The sequence below is a fragment of the Diceros bicornis genome, chromosome 21, assembly GCF_020826845.1.
Source record: "Diceros bicornis minor isolate mBicDic1 chromosome 21, mDicBic1.mat.cur, whole genome shotgun sequence".
In the NCBI taxonomy this organism is placed as follows: Eukaryota; Metazoa; Chordata; class Mammalia; order Perissodactyla; family Rhinocerotidae; genus Diceros; species Diceros bicornis.
The window spans coordinates 21,221,030-21,241,236 of record NC_080760.1 but is presented as its reverse complement, the minus strand read 5'-3'; the positions used below and the strand labels follow the sequence as shown (position 1 = coordinate 21,241,236).

Below are 20,207 nucleotides of genomic sequence, written 5' to 3'. Positions count from 1 at the left end.
CCAGTCCTCTCAGCACGAACAACACGGGAAAGATGAGGTGACAGGTGTGAGCACGGGCAGAATGGCCTCTAACAGACATTCAATAAATGCTTAATGAACCTCAGTTATCTGAGCTCTATCCTAGAGGAGGGCCAGTTGACTCTGCAGCAAACAAAGCAAGGCAAGCAATGGGAACAGTCCCTTCCCAGGAATGGCAGCTGCCATGAACAATATAAATAATCCAAGAGAGAAGGAGCTCAGAGACACGCAAACAGCTTTAATGTTATGTTACAGACACAGACTCTATTATTCACCATCCCCCCTACCCCCAAATATAATTACTTCTTTCTACCCTCCAGACTCCACAATGATATGTACCAGATTAAACACAAGTGAAGAAAGAGCTATGGGCCCTCCTCCAGGATTGTTAAGTACATGGACGAAGCCCTCATCAGGCACCATTCTAAGAACTTTGTGTGCACACTCAGCACAGCAGCCCCAGGAAGTGGGCACTCCCATTACCCCATTCCACAAGTGGGGGACTGGGGCGTGGAGATCACCGAGCTCTTCAGCTGCCGAGCTGCAGGCTGGCTCCAGAGCTGCCCTCTCAGCCCTTCTGCTGTACTGCACCCCTGAGAAAAATTACAGTGAAAATCCCACAGTTCCCGACACACACTGGGATTTTAAACGACACAATTCCTACCTCCTCGTACCAGAACAATATTAAAGTCTAAATAAAATCTTGAAGTCATCACGTAGGCCTACAGATCTTTTACCCTAATTGTCAATCCCTCTATGATAGAGAGATTATACCTACTTCACAGATACTAACACTCAAAGAACACTTGCAAAAGAAGAAAGAGAACCAGAATTTTCTGACGTCAAAACCAAAACTTTTCAGCTTCCTCTTATCCAAAGGAAAACTGAAAATAAAATCTGCATCCCAAAGATGCTTTGAATCTAGAATTCTGACAGATAACTTGGAAGTATGTGATAGAATTTTAAACATATGTACCTATGACCTACCAATCTCACTTAACAGGATCTCTCTGACAAAAATACTAATACAAGTAAACAAAGATATTTGTGCAAGGATGTTTACTGCAGCAATGTTTGTAACAGAGCAAAAACTAACAATCACCTCACTATCCATGCAGTCAGCTGTATTACGGCACAAACACGACGGATGAACATGTAGCTGGTTTCAAGAATGAGGCAGCTTCGGGCTGGCCCCATGACTTAGCGGTTAAGCGCGCGCGCTCTGCTGCTGGCAGCCCGGGTTCGGATCCCGGGCGCGCACCGAGGAACCGCTTCTCTGGCCATGCTGAGGCCGTGTCCCAAATACAGCAACTAGAAGGATGTGCAACCATGACATACAACTATCTACTGGGGCTTTGGGGGAAAAATAAATAAATTAAAAAAAAATATTAAAAAAAAAAAAAAAGAATGAGGCAGCTCTGGATACACTGACATGTAAAGATATCTTGGATATACTATAAGCAAAAAAGTGAGTGACAGAGTGTGTGTAGTATGATCCTATTTTTATTTTAAAATAAACTGTGTGTGTGCGTGAGATATATGTTGTAGAGACAGAGAAAAAGGCCTGAAGAAAACATAAACTTCCTCGGGAAGAAGAAATTGGGGGAAGAAGAAATTGGGGAAAGAGGGGTTGTCTCTCATGTTTTACTTTATAGAAGTCTATATTTGTTTGAAGTTAACAATTACTTGTGAAATAACAATACAAACTTTTGAAATAAAAAGGATTTTGGAGACTAATTTTTTAGAGGGAATAGAATAGTTTACAAATGCCCTTAAAATAAAAGGTAAACTTCTCTGTCCCATTTACAAGCCTGTGAGTGCACAGGAAGGGTAGCACTGCCATAATCCTTTTTCAAAGCTCTTTCAGGAAGCTAAACTGAGTCACTCATTTCAGAAATTTTTAAGGCTAGCAATGCCTCTATTTTCAGACTATGTTATAAATTACATAAACGTCAAAATGAAGGCTTTTATAATTATAGATCTTAAAAAGGAAACATATAAAACAAAGAGACAAAACAAATGACTAAAGCTGTAGTTTTGCTAAACTTTATTCAAAACTGGCCCTACTTCCTAATTATTTGAGAGAACTAAAAGTCTAGTGTCCAAATGTAAATACCCATCATATGTTGAAAAATAATTTTCAAATTTGTGCTCTGACCCAAATTTGGCACATTTAAATCATATGCAAGTCAGACACAAATGGTCACACCTCAGTATATAGGCACATTTAAATCATATGCAAGTCAGACACAAATGGTCACACCTCAGTATATAACAAAATCCTAAAAGTAGCATAGCAAGTTAGCTATGATATTATTTATTAAACTCTCAAACTGAACTGTAATCTGAAGTTACACACACCACAATACACCTTTGCACAGGTAATTTTATTCTCTCCTGTGGGTGTCAACAGTGCTCATAGATTGTAATTCGAAACATTCAGAAAGCACATACCTGAATATTCTCACATTTTTTTACACCACAATTCAATAACTATTGAACAGTTATGTCTACTAAACACAGTGGACAAAACAGCATAAATGTTTACACCATTCCCTTGTAAACAAGGCTTTTGTGCACAAGAGTAACAAATGGAATTAATGCATACCACGATACCGATGAAGAAAGACTTTCTCTTTAAATAAACTCTTCTGTTTATAAATAAACTGATTTTTTAGTACACATTTACAGACCTGATCAATAAAAAGAAACGAGACATATATTTTCCTTTAAAAAGAAAATGCTGAGAAATGGACCACTATGGGAGAACTCATCTAGGAAAAGGGGTCAGAGGCAAGCAAAGGATAATAGAGAGTTAAAAGTACTGTCATATCTATGTCTGTGAGCATACACCAACACAAGGACAGGACTGTCTGGGGAGGAGTTCATCTTTACTTGAATTCCAGCAAGTTGCAATCAATCTTGTAATACACATAGGGGTAGTATTCCTGTTGACTCAGGTTTAAGCCTGGAATATCCATAGGAGCCTATGGAAAAATCAGACAATTATTCAATTAAGTACTTACAGAAATCAAAAGGAGAAATAAAGAACTACCATTTACCTTTTAATTGAACACCTACTCTGGGCTACGTTAATACATTTACACTAATTTAATCTGAGTTAGGCATTATCTCCATTTTGCAAATGAGGAAACAATCTCAGAAAGGCTGACTTGCTGTAGGCACACAGACAGTGAGCGGTAAAGCCAGACTCAAGCACTCTCTCACTCCAAAGCCTGTATGTGTTTAACCTTGACCTGACCATCCATTTTTATGTATACTGTAAAAAATTACTTTTTAAATCCAGGCGTGAGGTATCGAGTTTATGGGATACAGGGCTTATAAAATGTTGGATAAAAATAAATTAGATATGGTTTTAAAGATATCACTTACTATATACATATGTTACAAGAATTTACTGGTAGGAAATTATGTATCCAAGTCAGACCTCATATTTTATCAACAATTCCATGAAAATCATTTCCTGTATTTTCTTCTATCAAGAAAAACTAATTTTTCATGGGTTCTAACGTACATGTGAGATACTACCATCCTAAACAGGAAAAAAATCAGAAGATATTTAAAATCAAAAACATAAAATAAAAAGCCCACTACACTTTTAAACAACAGCGACGAGAAAAATCACACACACTTTGTGTAATCAGAAAAATAACAGTTCCCTTTAAAATGCTTATCTATTGACACCACTACTTCTACCAAATAAAGTTAAAACAACTACTTATTTTCTTCTTCTCTGCAATTTATAATTTTCGTAATCAACTAGTATCACTGGTGGTTCTATATTTCTGCAGCTATAAAATCTGACCTACAACAGGATACTGACTGGCTTTTAGAAATACCAAGAAGCAAAGCACAGCTCTAACCAGTATAAGATAGGGTAAACAAGGTAAATTACTTGCTATGTTTATCTAACAAATTAACTGAGAACCTGAGAGTAATAAAAAAAAAAGATGATATATCACGATGTTTACTATCCCTTTTCTGTCTATCTTCTTCCAGTAATTTTTTCTGAAATTCATTCCAGTTTCTATGCTACGAGGGTATCTAATAAGTACTTACATCAATAATAGCTGCTGCACTGCTGTCTAGATGTTTATACAACTCATATAATACTTCTCTTAGTTTCTTCATTGTTTTCTTATTGGGCTGAAGTAGCATTGCTTGGAAGTTCACTGGCAAGCCATACCTTATAAGGAAGCAGAAATATAGTATGTAACACAAGCAAACATATAAAGAGATTTTCTTTTTAAAGCAAATATTCTCCTACTGTTCCTTAATCATAATAGTTAATGGGAGGAGGGCATCTCATTTTAACGACCACCTTTACAAGTTCAACTAATATACAGAGAGACTTGAACCTTCTCTGGTCCGCACTGTGCACTAGAAATCTCTCTTTAAAATGAGAGCCAACTGTCTACTAGGAATTAGTTTAATTACTTTTCAATTTTTAAGGTAATCTATTGAGTACGCTCAGGAAATAGTGATAATATGTAAACTTAGTAGATACTTTCAAGATGATAAACAACATGAGATTAACCTACATCTACTCTGAAACTTCAAAGAAATTGAAAAATAGTGAGCATGACCACAGATAAGTATTTTTAACTATTTCTACTATGAGGAACATGTACAGAGGATCACAAGATGATTGAGATTTTAAGTATCTCAAAATAATAAAATATTTTACGTTAACGTGAAACGATGACTTCAAATAAGTCATCAGCACACTGCGTACCAAACTACATGTAAAATATTTGAAAGATCTTTCTTCTAAACAAACACTGGCTAATATTTTATAATCTACTTTTAACTTAAATAACTACATAAGAAAAGAATCAGAGTACAGCAGCATGTATCTCTTTTTCCAAACCTAGTGTTAAGGGACAAGACTAATACGCATGTAATAATCTGTATGATACTGACAATCTCTCCCTCATGATTCGCCTTTTGGTTTCTCCAAATCCATTTCCTATTATTGGACTTTGTATTATAATAAAGAGATCCAAAGTAAAGGGATCTAAAAACTCTTCAGTTCCAAGTTTCTCAATTAACTTTCTTTACCTTAAAACAGACTCAACAAAAACCCTCAATGCTTTCACATGAATCCACGCAATAAACGCCTCACTGAAATTCACTTTAAGCCACCGCACTAGTGGTCCCTGTTTAGAAAAAAAAAAATCACCATAAATTTAGTCTTGGAAATGGCAATTATAAATTAGATAAACCAAGTACCTTTAAAGGAGTGACTATCAAGTAAGAATCTATAGGAGAATTAAATCACATTATAATTCACCTTAAAAATGTTTCGTTATTCTCATTATTTTGGATACTTTACCTTAAATTAGATTAAAAGGTTAGCCACGGCTCTATAACCTCAGTAGATGCTAAAATTCACTGAACCTATTAACTACACAAAAAAAGGCACATGTTTTAATGAAAGTGGTTTAAACAGATACAGAACATAGAGGTGCCCTAGGCTTCAAAAGCCAGCCCTGGCAGTCTAGTGGTCAAGATTCGGCACTCTCACCACTGCGGCCCAGGTTTGTTTCCCAGTCAGGGAACCACACTGCCCGTCTGTGGGTTGTCATACTGTGGTGGCTGTGATGCTGAAAGCTATGCCACTGATATTTTAAATACCATCAGGCTCACTCATGGTGGACAGGCTTCAGCGGAGCTTCCAGACTAGACAGATTAGAAGGACCTGGCCAACCACTTCCGAAAAAACTGGCCGTGAAAACTCTATGAATAGCAGTGGAGCATGGTCTGATAGAACGCTAGAAGGTGAGAGGATTACGTGAAAAGACCAGGCAGGGTTCCACTCTCCTGTACACAAGGTTGCTAGGAGTTGGAATTGACTTGATGGCACTAACAAAGGTTTGAAAGTTAAAAGAAAAATGTGAATTTACTATGCATAATCTGAAACATTTCATCCTTTTAAAATAGAATTCAATTTATAAATAACTTCTCATGAGCAAAGACAAATAGCCAGGTAGTAAGTCATTTAATATCCCCAAGTCTTAGTTTCCTCATCTGTAACGTCAGTGGGTTGATCTAGATTCCTAAAACTTCTTCACGTTCTTAATTTTTAATGATTCTGTTACGTAGAAGAAATTCTTTTTGAACTTAAAATATTCATTATGATTTCCAGCACTAAATTAAAATACTTCTTTAAAGAAACAGATTTCAAATAACTTAATACCACCTCTCCATACTTAAAAGACATATACGATCAGTTCAACTAACAGTCATTTGAATAACATTTATTAGGCTCATTTGGATGTACCAACCAGTTATTTAAACAAAAATGATGACAAAACAAAGTGAAAACCTTTGGTTAAAATATCTGTTCTTTAAAAGGGTTTGGGACCTTCCTAATAAGTTGTTTTATTGGACATAACTTGGTTAGGGTTAGTTACCTCCCAATTGAGACATGGTTTATGAAGTACTTAGAAATAATTTTAAATGGAATTTGTCTTTATTTCCTCTTGCGTTACAAGAGAAATACATTTTCATCCATCATGTTTCCTCTTCCATACAAGCTTTTAGTCTTCCCAATAATTCTGCACTTTAACATGGCAAGAAAGTTGACACCATCTTTCATTTTCACAATTCCATCCCTGTTCCCCATTTTGCCTAGAACAGACTAACTCTCTGAGTTTCAATACAAATTGCTTCAGTAAAAGACTGTTGCTTTAAAAATTTTGCCTCAAGAAAATGAAAATTCTTACTGAAAAGAGAGAACTACTACTTAACTAAAATAATTCCTCACTATGGGGATATTAATTAAAACACTGCATTTAAAATAATTTCTGATACGGATTTAGATGGAGTAATTAATTTTAAGATATGTATTTTAAGATAATCGTTCACAGATCTAAGCTTATTTAGAGAAAATTCATTTTGACTATTTAATAGAAAAAAATAACAAAAATCAAACGTCTTAAAAGCAAAATCAAAGAAGTTTTGCTTTCTTTTAAATCAAAGAAAAGCAATACCACTCTCTCTTCTGCTTCACACTGATGCTACTAAATACTCAGAGCACGTACAAACTGCCTCTTCTTGTCGGTGGACAGCCTGTTCATTTCCTCTTTATCTGCTTTCATCTCCTCTTCATTGTACTGGAAGTCACGAACGATGAACCTACATTTGGGGGACAAAACCAAAATGGTCTACAACGTGGACAGGTAATCTAACAAAATAAAAAACAAAAAATCATCATCTTACTTGTTTTCCCTGGCTTTGTGTCTGAAGTCGTCAACTGCCTTCCTAAACAAGGTGACATTACAAAGGTAACTGTCTTGGTCCTCTGAAAGAACACTATGGGAAAAAAAAAGTATTGAAAGCTTTATCTTGATCACTCTCGCTCATACTGAGGGCAGAATTCAGAAACAGGGGAGGAGGAGGAGGAACAGTAGGGAACGGCAGCCCTTCCCGAACCACCTTACCGCTGTTCGTCTGTGTTGCCTCAAACATTGAAGACACCCAGTGTTTATGTTGTTTTTTTTTCACGGTGTCTTAACAGCCCTATACTACATTTATTTCTTCCTAACCCAACAAAATTAATCATTAACTCAAGCAAAGCATCCAAACTCTAAGAACCATGCTTTTCAATCCTTATCAGTGCCAGGCTGGCCAACGCAAAATTGTCGTAGCTGGTTTGTTTCCCGAGTCTCCTTGCTCCCTTGCTAAGCATCCTCGTCTTCGGAAACCTAATTCTCTCTTCCCCTCTCCAGTCCAGGACCACAGAGGTCTAAAAACCTCTGACAAAACACACTTTTATGCATCTCAGGGCTTCCTTTTAGGCTTTAGAAGATCCCAGTGAGGGCAGAGCTTCCATCCAGTCACAGCTCTCATGGACGTTACACAACTGTCAGGAAATTTTAACTGTCATATAAATTTGAAATGCCCTGGGAAAAGTCCACTGTTTGGAAAGGCAAATTATACAGTTCATGTACAGTATGATCCTAATTTGGCTTTCAAACATTACCTACAGCTACTCATGTAGAGAATCCCACATGCAGAGTCTACGAAGCTACACAGTGAATTGTTCAACAGTGATGATCCTGGGGTAGGAGAACATCACTTAGCTGTGGGGGTCTCTTCTCCTTTCTACCTTTCATGTATCAGGGTTTTTTTTTTTATGTTTAGTTTTTATTTACAATGTGGTACTTCTGAAATCAGAAAAAATACTAAGTTTTACAAAACTGAGGGAGTGCTTATGGAATTCAAAGTTTTCAAGTATTTACTAAATATAACCAAAAAAAATAACAAACTTAGTTTTTCCAGGAAGCTAAGAACTGCCTGGTTAGCCAAGTAAATTCAGGAGACAACCACAACGCTTAATGGCAGAACGGCTTCAAGAACCGAAGCCACCCTTGGTCTTGGCCAGAGAGCCAGCAGGCACCCCTCCCCAGCAGTATGACCAGCAGATGCCTCTGGGAGAAGTGACCACTGTAATCACTGACATGGAGAGAAACTCAGCTACTCTAGATTGAGAATGTTTAAACCTCTTTTTAAACTGTGCTCTCTCAAAACTACTGCCCTTAGTTCTTGCTCCCAGTGCCTATCAAATCCAAAGCTAGGCAGCTATCAAGTGACAGAACTCAATAAAAAACATTTCATGATCTTTTGGTTTGCCAGTATTGACTCAGTCATGCATAAACTGACTAAGATCAAAACAAATCCAAATCCAACTTGACAGGCTATTCCAGACCTATAACAATACTCCTCCATTATCATATTAATCTTTTAAACTTATACAGTACTTTGCTGTTTTGAAGGCCGTTTCAAAAGCATCTGATGCTTGACACGGCTCTGTGTCAATGAGCAGGGTCTCTATTATGCAGGCTCCCATCTATCACGTAGAGACCTGGGTCAAAGCAACCTTGTCTGGCTTACTCAAAATCCTTATGGTGCAAGAAGCCAAGATAAAAATTCAGTCTTGTTTTATGACTAAGTCCCACTGCCCTACCTTATTAAGAAAAAATAAACAGAAGTCATTTGCTTTTCCTTCCTCTCCCTAGGAAAGGTATTTCTTAAACCTCATAAAAAATAAACCATGAGTCAGTCATTAGTATAATGGATTTTCAGTCATTTAACATGTACTGAGCCCCTATAAATGTGCCCAGCTCTTGCCAGATATTAGGAATAAAACTAATAAGACATGGTTCCCTGACCTCAAAGCATGGGTCTAATAAAGGAAACAGATATAAACAAGAAACTATAATACAGAGTTGTAACCGCTGTAACAGAAAATACACATGATACATTGGGGCAGAAAAGAGAATGAATAACTCTATCTGAGGGACATAAAAGAGTTTCACTAAAGTGCTGATGCCAAGTGGAAGTCTGAAAGACTGGCAAAGGAGAGAAGAACATTCCAGGCAGAACCCCATATGCAAACACATACAGGTGTGGAATACCACAGTGCCTCTGGGGAACTGCCAGAAATAAGCAGAGCTGGGACACAGGGTAGAAGGGGTGTGTGTGCATGTGCCAGTAACAAACAGATTTGCATACCCCAAAGATGAAAATGGCAACAATGCAGAAGGAAGACTGATGAGAGGAAGAAAATGCCAGAGATAAGGAGACCAGCTAATGGCAATCACAATGGTCCAGGCAAGAGCTGGGAGTCTACACTGAAGCAGCAGTAAGTACAGGGTGATAGTTTAAAGTAGGTTGAACCATATGAAATTATTGATACCTGAGCCTATTTGACCTATAAAATAGCAATTTCATATGGTTCAACCAAATACTACAGAAGGTAGAAATGACACAACTGACTAGATGGGAGGATGAGGGAGAGGTAAGAGTCCAAAATGACTGAATCCCATGCTTCTGGTTTGGATCACTAGGGAGATGTTGCGGCCATACATTACAAGGGAGATGGGCAGTCTGAGGCTGAGCCTGAGGTGACAACATTGTATTGGTAGTTACCTAGGGCACAGGTAAGCGGAGTGGTCCCGGTATGTGGATCTGAAGCTATGGGGATAAACAGGCCACAGATGGAGATTTAGGAGTCCTCAAGCTACAGGCACAGATCAGAGCCATGGGTGTGGCTGAAACAGTGCTGACAAAAGAATGGACTGTCCCGCTGAGACAGAACAGCCCAAGTCTAGACTGGTTAATATTCAGGGCTACCAGATTCTCTCCAACTCACTCAAACAATTCAGGTGTAGAAGCCAGGAGACTGCATTAAAGATTAATTTGGGGTGAAGTCTGCAGATGGTCACAGGGGCCAGAGATGATGGTGCCAGAGAGAGAGCGGCTGGAGAGGGTCCAGGCTCAGCAGGAGAGGAAGCATGACTGGAGGAAATCAACATCAATGCAAATAAAGGGGTGGGGACTGGAGAGGTGGACAAGGTCAAAGAGCAGGTTCCGTGACAGCGAAAAAGATGGAAAGAAGGCTCTGGTCCAAGAGCTGGATTACAGATTTAAGATTCCAGAGGTAAAGCCTCTCTAGAGGTCAAGGGGAAGGCCAAGGGAAGAACATGCAGAAACCAAGTGGAGGTGATGGTCTGTGAGCTTCAGGTATTGGGGAGATGAGAAGCCAGAGCTGGATGGATTTCAAATCAAAACAAAAGCAGCAATGACTGTAAGTGACATATGAGACCAAGGTAAAGAAACAAAATGAAAGCCACAAGGAGAGGAAAGAGGTAAGAAAGTACCATCTTCTCATGGTTCAACATGGACTTGAACTCTCCCCAGATGTCATGGTGGCCAGCAACTGTGCCAGAAAGGGGGCTTAGTTCAACTCAACTTACAAAATTTCTACTAGGTTCAAATAAATGACTCAAACTCACTCTCTTCATTTAGTCCTACTGTTATGTAGAAGTAGTAACACTATCTTCTCATTCACAGGTGCAACCAAGGCTAGAGGAAACTAAAAGTCAACGTTTTTCAGATGTTTCGTGGCATTTTCAGTCACTCATGTGAGGAGCAGTGCTTCTGGAGCTTACTAGCTCTTCCTGCTGTTTCTGACTCCTCACCTCCCTCCTAACACTCAGACCTGCCTTCTCTGCTCCCTAATCAATCTACCTGTTTCATTGCCAAAGCATCTTTCCTGCTTTTCTTTCTTTTTTTTTTTTTTTGCTGAGGAAGACTGGCCCTGGGCTAACATCCATGCCCATCTTCCTCCACTTTATATGGGACGCCACCATAGCACGGCTTGCCAAGCGGTGCGTCGGTGCACGCCCGGGATCCAAACCGGCAAACCCCGGGCCGCTGCAGTGGAGTGTGAGCACTTAACCGCTTGCGCCACTGGGCCGGCCCCTTTCTTGCTTTTCTTTATAGAAGTTATCTTTGCAACCCCTGCTCCAAAACACAAGAGAAATGCTTCTCTGCACAATGGCTAGTGTAGCTTTTTCCAGGCCTTCCTGGGCCAGGCTCCTCTGCTTCATTTGGAGCTGTAGCTCCCGGAACCAAAACCTCTGTGAAGCACCAATGAGTGTGCGGTGCTGTTGCCAAACACAGAGAAAAGGCAAAAATTAACCAGCGATCTGACCCGATCCGACTGTCTTAACAAGCAAAAGTAGACAGACAAAAAGGAAAGTGGTCATTCTGAAAGTACTAGTGAAAAGCACTTCTTCCTAAACGGTTTTTCCAAGCAGCAGCAGCAGAACAGCAGCCCAGCCTTCACTTCTTTGACTGTAATTTGGCATGGCATTTATACACATCCCTGCACCTAACCATACAATAATGGCAGGATTTCCAACTGGCCAATCTTTTAAGACGTATGTAGAATACTTTGCAAATAGCTAGATTGTGTATTAAGTGAAATTATTTTTTTCAGGTTTGAAGACAGTATTTTTCAATCTATTTATTCTTCTACCTCAAAATTCCACTTTCATCTTCACTGCTCCCAAGAGTAATCACTCAAGCATCGCGCCAAAAAACAAGTATTACTACTTATAATTGACTTAAAAACAAAGCACTTAGAACAATGACTAGCACACAGTAATTATTCAGAAATATAGTTATTACCATAAACAAAAAATCCAGCATCAAGTCACAGAGATCTTTCCTAAGCAGTGGACAAAATTCCAGACTAACGCACTGAAGCGTGTCTGCCCCACATGAACTAACCATCCTCTTCGTGGTGCTGCTTGGGCTACTGCTCTGCTCTTAATGACCAAATTTAAACAGTTACGTTCTCAAATCAGTGATTCCAAATGTCTTTTGAACCAAGAAACAGGTAGAACAGATGTTTTCACTGAGTGAGGCAGGTTTAGTTCTCAAAAAAATCAACATTTATGAAACTACAATAATGATCATATTACCTTACGTTTTATGTATCTTATCAAGCCTTAAAATAACCAGATAACGTGTACAGGAAAGGTACTATGCTCATTTTACAGGCAAAGAAAATGAGGCCCAGAGAAGTTAAAAGACTCACCCCAGGTCACACAGCAAGTTGGGAGCAGAACCAGCAACAGACCTCGGATCCCTGGGTCCAGGACTCTTTCTATCATACTAAGCTACCTCCATTACACTAAGCTATGACACAATGAAACTGGAAAAGAAAATATTTCATGTGCCTAGACTTACTAATACCACCTCTTTACTATCTCCTATACCTTTCTTTCACCACATTGCTACCTCTTGAGGCACAAACACACAAAAGAATCCTTTGGGGTGCATATACACAGTATTTAATATTTTCTCAAAGAACATCTCATGTGGAATGGCAGAATTCAGGAAAAAATGACATGGCAGAGTGTCAAAAGAGTACAGGACCCGGAGTTAAAAGACCTGAGTTTTAATCCTAACTCTGCCACTGGACACTTATACAGCCATATGCCTTAGGAACCAGTTAACTCTTCTGCATTTTTACTTCCTCATCTACGAGAATAAGAATGATAACTGCCCAAACTACTTCACAGAATTGTTGTAATATCAAATCAGACAATGTATATTAATATACAAATTAAAGTACACATTAAGTAGACTCTATGCTCACTGGAAAAGTGATGGTGACTACCTGGAGACTAACACAGTACTCTAGCAGCCATTTTGGTACACTTCCGTTGTGAGATAAGTGAGGAATTATAGTCACACAGTAAGTATACAATAAATATTGAATGAAGAAGTTTCAGAAGGTAGCACAGCACAACAGAAAAAGTACCACACCAGAGACCTGGGTTCTAATTCTAGCCCTGCCACTAATGAGACGTGTGACTCCGGGCAAACCACTTCACCTCTGTGGCCTCAAACTTCTACATCTATAAACACGAGTGGGTTGATCAGACTGTGCAAAGTCCTTTCCAGGTTTAAAATTATAATAACCAGAGTTAACATAACTCACTTATTTATAAGGTAAAAAGATGGTTCTAAAACTATAGAATTACCACAAAGGACAGATAAGAAAGATATTTCTAATCCAACATCCAAACTATAAAAAGAATTCTAGGAAAGAAATGGGTTTTACAAAGACTACTACTTACTTGCTAGACCTTGGAACTACCATTTCAGCTAATGTTTCATACCGCTTAATCCAGTCGTTGTGGTTTAACCTGCAGAAAAGGTACAATAAGTTCTGGAAAAGAAAACAAGTCCTGCTTCCTGCCATACCCAGAAAGAGAAAAAATTATGGGACAAATAGGAAATTCAACTACAGTAAGTATACTTCGAATCTATTTAACGAAAAAATTCTAGTTTTCTACTGAGAATACGTTTCGAATACACTGAATGGTGAAGCAGGAAATACAGTCCACCACCCTCTTATATCTAGTAACCATTGCAAAAGAGGCACATCCTAGAACTAAGTTTGGAAAGGAAGTAAAGCAAAGTATCGATTCTAAATTACTTTCAAACTGTAGGGTTAATATACATTACCTCATGAAAAAAAAAAAAAGAAAAGAAGGCAGCCATGCTGAAATCACTATCATTTCTATTCAGTGGCCCTTAGGAAAGACTGGACAAAACGATATTTACTGAAAGCACAGAGTACCAGGAAGTACTGAGTAAATAAAGTGACGGTAAACTATGATGCCACAGAACATTGTGCAACATTCTCTAGAGACTACTGGCTTTTGGGGATGTAGGGAGACACAATTACATTTGCAATTTTAAATAAAGAATTGTAGCATCTGTAGGCCAGGACAGTGAATAATTTTAAGTATTTTAAAATAAAGATTGAACGGGATAAATCTTTTATTTGGGCAAAGGTTACCTTCCCACATAGTATAAAAACACAGATACACAGAAATTTATTATAAATAATCAGTGTTCTAGTATCCTGCAGTAAGGGGAAAAAAGCAGCAGTCAGGTCATATTGTAGCCACTGTAAATACAATGGAGGTGCTTTCCCACTCCTTTCCAGGAGGCATCATTTCCCAATATTCCTGGTTTCCTAACCAGATAAAACGGCGAGCACAGCCAAGGAAGACTTCATGCAATGATGCTCTAAAGAGTCCCCAAATCTCCCACTTCCGGTTAGATTCTCCCCAGATTCCCTAATAGCGAGACTTCAGTGTAAATCAGAAGTGAAACCATTACCAGTGTTTTAACACACACAGAGAGTTCTAATCTTCCTATGAACGTCCAAAGGTTTCACTTTACCAAGATTACCTATGATCAAATGTTAATTAACATAGAAGGCCTAATCTAAAGAAGATTTCAAAGGGTTATCTAATCCAGCAAACTATGCCTATAGGCCGTGCCTGTTTTCGTAAATAAAGTTTTATTGAAACACAGCCACATCCATTCGTGTACATATTGTGTATGGCTGCTTTCAGCTACAACTACAAAGTTGACATACATGGTAGAGTTGAGTAGTAACAGAGACCATATGACTTGCAAAGTGTAAAACACTATCTGGCCCTTAACATAGAAAATTTGCTAACCTCCGATCTAATCCATCCTTTGCTTCTTATAGGGCTTAATTCATCCTAACCAATCATAAAGATTTTTCAGAAAAACACATACAAAGAGCTTTCTATTTTGAAAAATCTAAAATCTATATTTAAAAAAAATCCAATAATTTAGCATTACTTCATTTTTTTAATGAGCCAACACTACTAAGCTGCTAAATTTGATTTGGAATCTCAATTTATAATTGCTATCTCCATTACCACATTATGAACTAAATTTTATTCTATGTGCCACATAAGTACATGTTGCTTGACAGAATGAATGACGAGGTGATATTCCCTTTACACTTGGGTTTCATGGAAAACTTCAATTACAATATCATATTGCAATGATATCAACTACATATCATACACAATATCAAACTGCAATATTATTTTTTTATACTTTACTAAAGTAAAAATCTTTTGTAATAAAAGGACATACTTGGGAACTACGACCAGTAATGTGACGAGATACTCCGAATCAAGAACAAAGTCATCCTTCTTCACAATTTCTGCTAGACTTCTAGTTAGCAAACTTCCTCTGAGGAATAAGAAAAAAATCATTAGGCTGATAATTATGCGTTCCGTAACACAAATAGAGAAACGTCAGGCTAATTATATTCACATGTACAATTTTTACATCAAGAGAGAGATTAGTCTTAGTTAACATTTTTACCTTGTTAGTCAAAATTCAGCTGAATATCTCCCACCCCCGCAACCAAAGAAATGTCAATATTTATCAAAACTTGCCTCTAGTGTCTCCCTTTGTGTTTGCTTTAATTATTATAACTCAGCTCTTCTCTTGATTATATATATAATATCTTGACTGGGAAAGTATTATTCATTAGATATCAATTAAAGCCTATGTCATCATAATTATGAATTTACATCATCTAAGCACAACCTTTGATTTTCCTCCCTCTCCCTGGGTATCACTTGATACCAGGCAATTTTGGTTAGTTAACCCAATAATCAACTCTTTCAAATCAGTCTTCATTTGGTCTCCCAGTTTTCATAAAGAAAATGACTTGCCCTGTTTGCTCCATGATAGTATCCAACCAACTCGCCCTCTAGGATATAAAAGCATAACTTGAATAGTTAAATGCTTAAAGCTACGCTTGTAGAGATCATACTACAATGAGATCAACCAAAACAAGTGTGTTCTGTTTTAAAAACACCTAATGTAAAAAATCAAAACTTAGAAAACAGATAAATTAAAGAATGAGTATTACACTATGAAATTCTTCCACATAATTGTTTTAAGCAGCAGATAACTGCTATGCAATTAAACTATGATCTGATTTAAAACAATTAATTTGACAATTTTTCAGTGAAAAATCAAATGGATAAAGGGATAAATCAGGACCCAACTCACAAGTATCATTTATGAAACAAGTATAATAAATCAGCCTTGCATCTATTTTGACTTGCCTGAATTCACGAACTTTTCCTCATGAAGTGAAAAAACACCATTTGATTATAGAAATAGCATGAAGTGGAACTTACTAAACCCCCACAATAGCTCATTCAGCATATGCTAGACTGCTTCCCCAATTCTTAATATTTGCATATACTTGATATGCTTACGCATTCTTCCGTTCCAAATTCTGAAGATTCCCTTTCAGGTTATTATATGCAGATGCTCGAGATTTCAGGTCATTGTCGATCTGAGTCACTCCCTTCAAAAAAGAAAAACAGGAAAAGTTTTCCTAAATCTGCCTCTACTGATAAAATAAAGTAGCTGTACTCAAACATTAACTTTAAGAAACAAAACACTACTAGTTCCTGATGTAGGGATTTCTATTATTTTAAAAGTACGACTTTAAAAGGTCATTTTAAAAAATAACCTACTTCATTTTTAATAACCATGGTAATTTCCATATGAATCTTTTCTACTAAAGATAAGGTTTTAGTCCACACATATTTTAATTATTGTTACTAGGCCACCAGATGTAACAATTACTAATTGAAAGGCTTTAATTCATAAGGCTGAAAGATTAATTTCCAAAAGGAACTAAATTACACAGAATTTTGTTGTTCACAACACCACTATTCTTATACAAAATATTCTCACAATGAAATTGTAGTTGAATTTGTTTAATAAATGCTACAAAAGCTGATTTTTCAAAAAGATGACTAAAACTACTATAAACTTAGGGAGTAAAAGCAAAACAGTAGAGTTAACACTGGAAGAACTTGTTTCAACTCAGCCCTACCGTTATTAGCTGTGTGGCTTCTGGGGTAAGCCACTTCACCTCTCTGAGCCTGTTTCCTCATCTATAATAATATCAGGAAGATGATGACTAAATTCTTGATAAGGATCAAAAGAAAATAAGGCTCAGTCATAGTAAAAGCACCACTTTATATTATCAAACTACTCATTTTCATTGAATTATATGATGACTTTAGTTAAAATCCTTGATCGTCTATTCATTTCCATTTATCTATAGACCACGCTGTACAAAATAAAGTCATTGGGAGCCAATGAACGCCTGTCCAAGTAATTTAAACCATACTTTTCACCTAGCTAGGTCATAAAAATGTTGGCAAACAACTAATAGGTCCTTATCTATTTGCCTCATTATAGTTTCAGGTAAGACTTTTACGTTTTCGCTCAAGTTCAAGGACCTTGAAATATAAAAAGAGCTCTTAACTCAGCAAGTTCATGGATGGGCTTCAGAATCTGTGTATTCTCTGAAATTCTACATAAAATCATGTGGTACACGAACACAGGCATTTTTCTGGGTAGAGGATCAATACTGAACGTCAGAAGGTGCCAGAGAACCCATAAAGTTTAATGTCTGAATCAGCACTGTACATAAACATACTTAAGTGACCATTATCACCTACGTGAAGGATTCATAAATCTTTAATAAGAGATTCCAATTTCCTGTTCTACATGATTTCAGTTACCCTTAAAATTTGTATAAGTAATTATAGAATTTCGAAGTTTCTTTTCTTACTTAAACATCGTTGATGCAATATTCATGTTAACTACATAAATAAGTAAACTACACAACTTGGATCCACACGAAAGTGTTATACTTTTTAACATCTTTCTTTTTTTAGTAAAGTTGTAGTAAGAGTACCTCCTGTTTGTATCAGTCACATATAATTAAGTTGCCTTGTCAAAACCTAAAGAATATTCCATAACTAAATACTTATAAAATAAATAAAGCCACTATAAATCAATATGTCCTACCTGTGTCATTTTTTATCTTACCTTGGCAATTATTTCAGAAATATTTTTCAGGGACTGCTTGATTGGATATTTAGCCATGTCCCACTGAAACCTTGTTATGTAAGTAACCAAGTCAACTGAAATAAGGGAATAAATTAATTACTGAGGAGAATCAAAAGAACTGTTTTAGTTTCCTACACAGTAACAGATTTTAATGCTGCAATTGGCATTGAGAAAAATCAGTAAAGATGCTGTCTTTCCTGAAAAGTCTTGATTAAATAAATGTGGAACTGTATTAAGTAACTGGATTAATCAAAATTTTTACATTGTAATCTGATTGGCTCTCTTCTCCTTACTCAAAATTTTATATACGCATATATATATACACATATTCTCCTTCGAATTTGATAACTTAATAAATGGAATATGTACATACCCATGATATGCCTCTATGCAGGAGGAAGAGACACAAAGATTAAGAAACTACTTCAAATTGTCTTCTCAATAAGTAGAATTTGACAAAAGTATGTTCTCTTTGCCAGCTTACTCAACAAACCGAAAACGAACTTGTCTGTTAAAACCATGTGATGCTGCTGGTGGGAGTGCAAACTGGTGCAGCCACTATGGAAAACAGCATGGAGATTCCTCAAAAAATCAAGGCTAGAACTACCATATGATCCAGCTATTCCACTGCTGGGTATTTATCCAAAGAACTTGAAAACACCAATGCGTAAAGATACATGCACCCCTGTGTTCACTGCACAATAACCAAGAGTTGGAAGCAACCTAAGTGCCCATCAAGGGACGAATGGATGAAGATGTGGTATATATACACAATGGAATACTACTCAGCCATAAGAAACGATGAAATCCAGCCATTTGTGACAACATGGATGGACATTGAGGGTATTATGCAAAGTGAAATAAGTCAGAGGGAGAAGGTCAAATACCATATGATTTCCTTCATTAAGTAGTAGATAATAACAACAATAAACAAACACATAGAGACAGAGATTGGATTGGTGGTTACCAGAGGGGAAGGGGGGAGGGAGGAGGGCAAAAGGGATAATTCGGCACATGTGTGTGGTGATGGGTTATAATTAGTATTTGGGTGGTGAACATGATGTAATCTATGCAGAAATAGAAGTATAATGATGTACACCTGAAATTTATACAATGTTATAAACCAATGTTACTGCAATAAACAAAAAATTAAAAAAACAAAAAAATAATAAATTTCTGCTGTTTATAAGCTAAAAAAAATAAAAATAAAAAAATAAAATAAAACCATGTGATGATTGTTTCTAGGAGTCTATACTTCAACAATCTTCAAAACATGGACCTTTTCACTTTCAAATGAAAAAAATAAAAAATAGAGAGCTAAAGAGACACTCAACAACTAATTCCCTGAAAGTTTAGTAATCAAGATGACTTTACCCCTCCAATCTAATGGGATCGAGGTCAGGGAAACCAAATGTCAAGCATGGCTAACTGGCAAAAGTTATTCATATCAAAATCTCTCTCTCTCCTCAACTTCTCCCTACATAATACCAACAAGTCAATAACATACTGTTACTTCCAAAAGCAATTTTAGATGCAACGCCCCCTAGATTGTCAACCCCTATTCCACCTCCTAGGCTGACTGCCCTAGTTCCCCGAATACCTAGAAGATCAGTAAAGGCACCCTAAATTACCATATTTACCTTCTGTCCTTCTGGACCTAACAGAAACAGTAAACAGGTCAGGATGACTACCATACAAAATGCAAGAGTACATTTTTTTCACTGATGAAGTATTTATTGAGCATCTATTATTTGCAAGAAGAACAAATGAGATTAGAGAAACACTGGTTTTAAAATACAGCAACTGTTGCAACTTTAGCCAAACTACTCCATACTGCTGCCTGGAGATCCATTTTGTGTGGCCAAGTGCCTGCAGGGGCTTAGAAATTACACTAGCCCCTCCTTCAGTAACAGCCTGCAGAATCAGAAGTAAATATAAGTTCCTGATATGACTCCCCCTGATATGACCCATGCAATAAGCACTCTCCCCTGCTGCCCAGGGCCTTCCCCTTGTGCACCCCTTAGATAAGACCCCTTGAAACCTACCAAAACTCCACTGTTTTTGGTTTGAAA

General features: G+C 37.3%; 1 protein-coding gene across 3 annotated transcripts in view; it reads right to left on the bottom strand.

Annotated features, from left to right (window-relative positions):
- Window positions 1-2,244: 2,244 nt before the first annotated feature.
- The window catches only part of ATP6V1C1 (ATPase H+ transporting V1 subunit C1), a 45,260-nt gene continuing 27,297 nt past the window's right edge, over window positions 2,245-20,207 (bottom strand). For all 3 annotated transcript variants that reach the window (XM_058564753.1, XM_058564754.1, XM_058564752.1), the window contains 9 exons: window positions 18,115-18,209; window positions 16,479-16,570; window positions 15,334-15,432; window positions 13,482-13,550; window positions 7,264-7,356; window positions 7,086-7,179; window positions 5,101-5,198; window positions 4,099-4,225; window positions 2,245-3,005 (listed from right to left, as the gene is read on the bottom strand). In XM_058564753.1, the coding sequence (XP_058420736.1) occupies window positions 2,910-3,005; window positions 4,099-4,225; window positions 5,101-5,198; window positions 7,086-7,179; window positions 7,264-7,356; window positions 13,482-13,550; window positions 15,334-15,432; window positions 16,479-16,570; window positions 18,115-18,209 (863 nt within the window). In that variant the 3' untranslated portion in view covers window positions 2,245-2,909. The remainder of the gene's footprint in view (window positions 3,006-4,098; window positions 4,226-5,100; window positions 5,199-7,085; window positions 7,180-7,263; window positions 7,357-13,481; window positions 13,551-15,333; window positions 15,433-16,478; window positions 16,571-18,114; window positions 18,210-20,207) is intronic.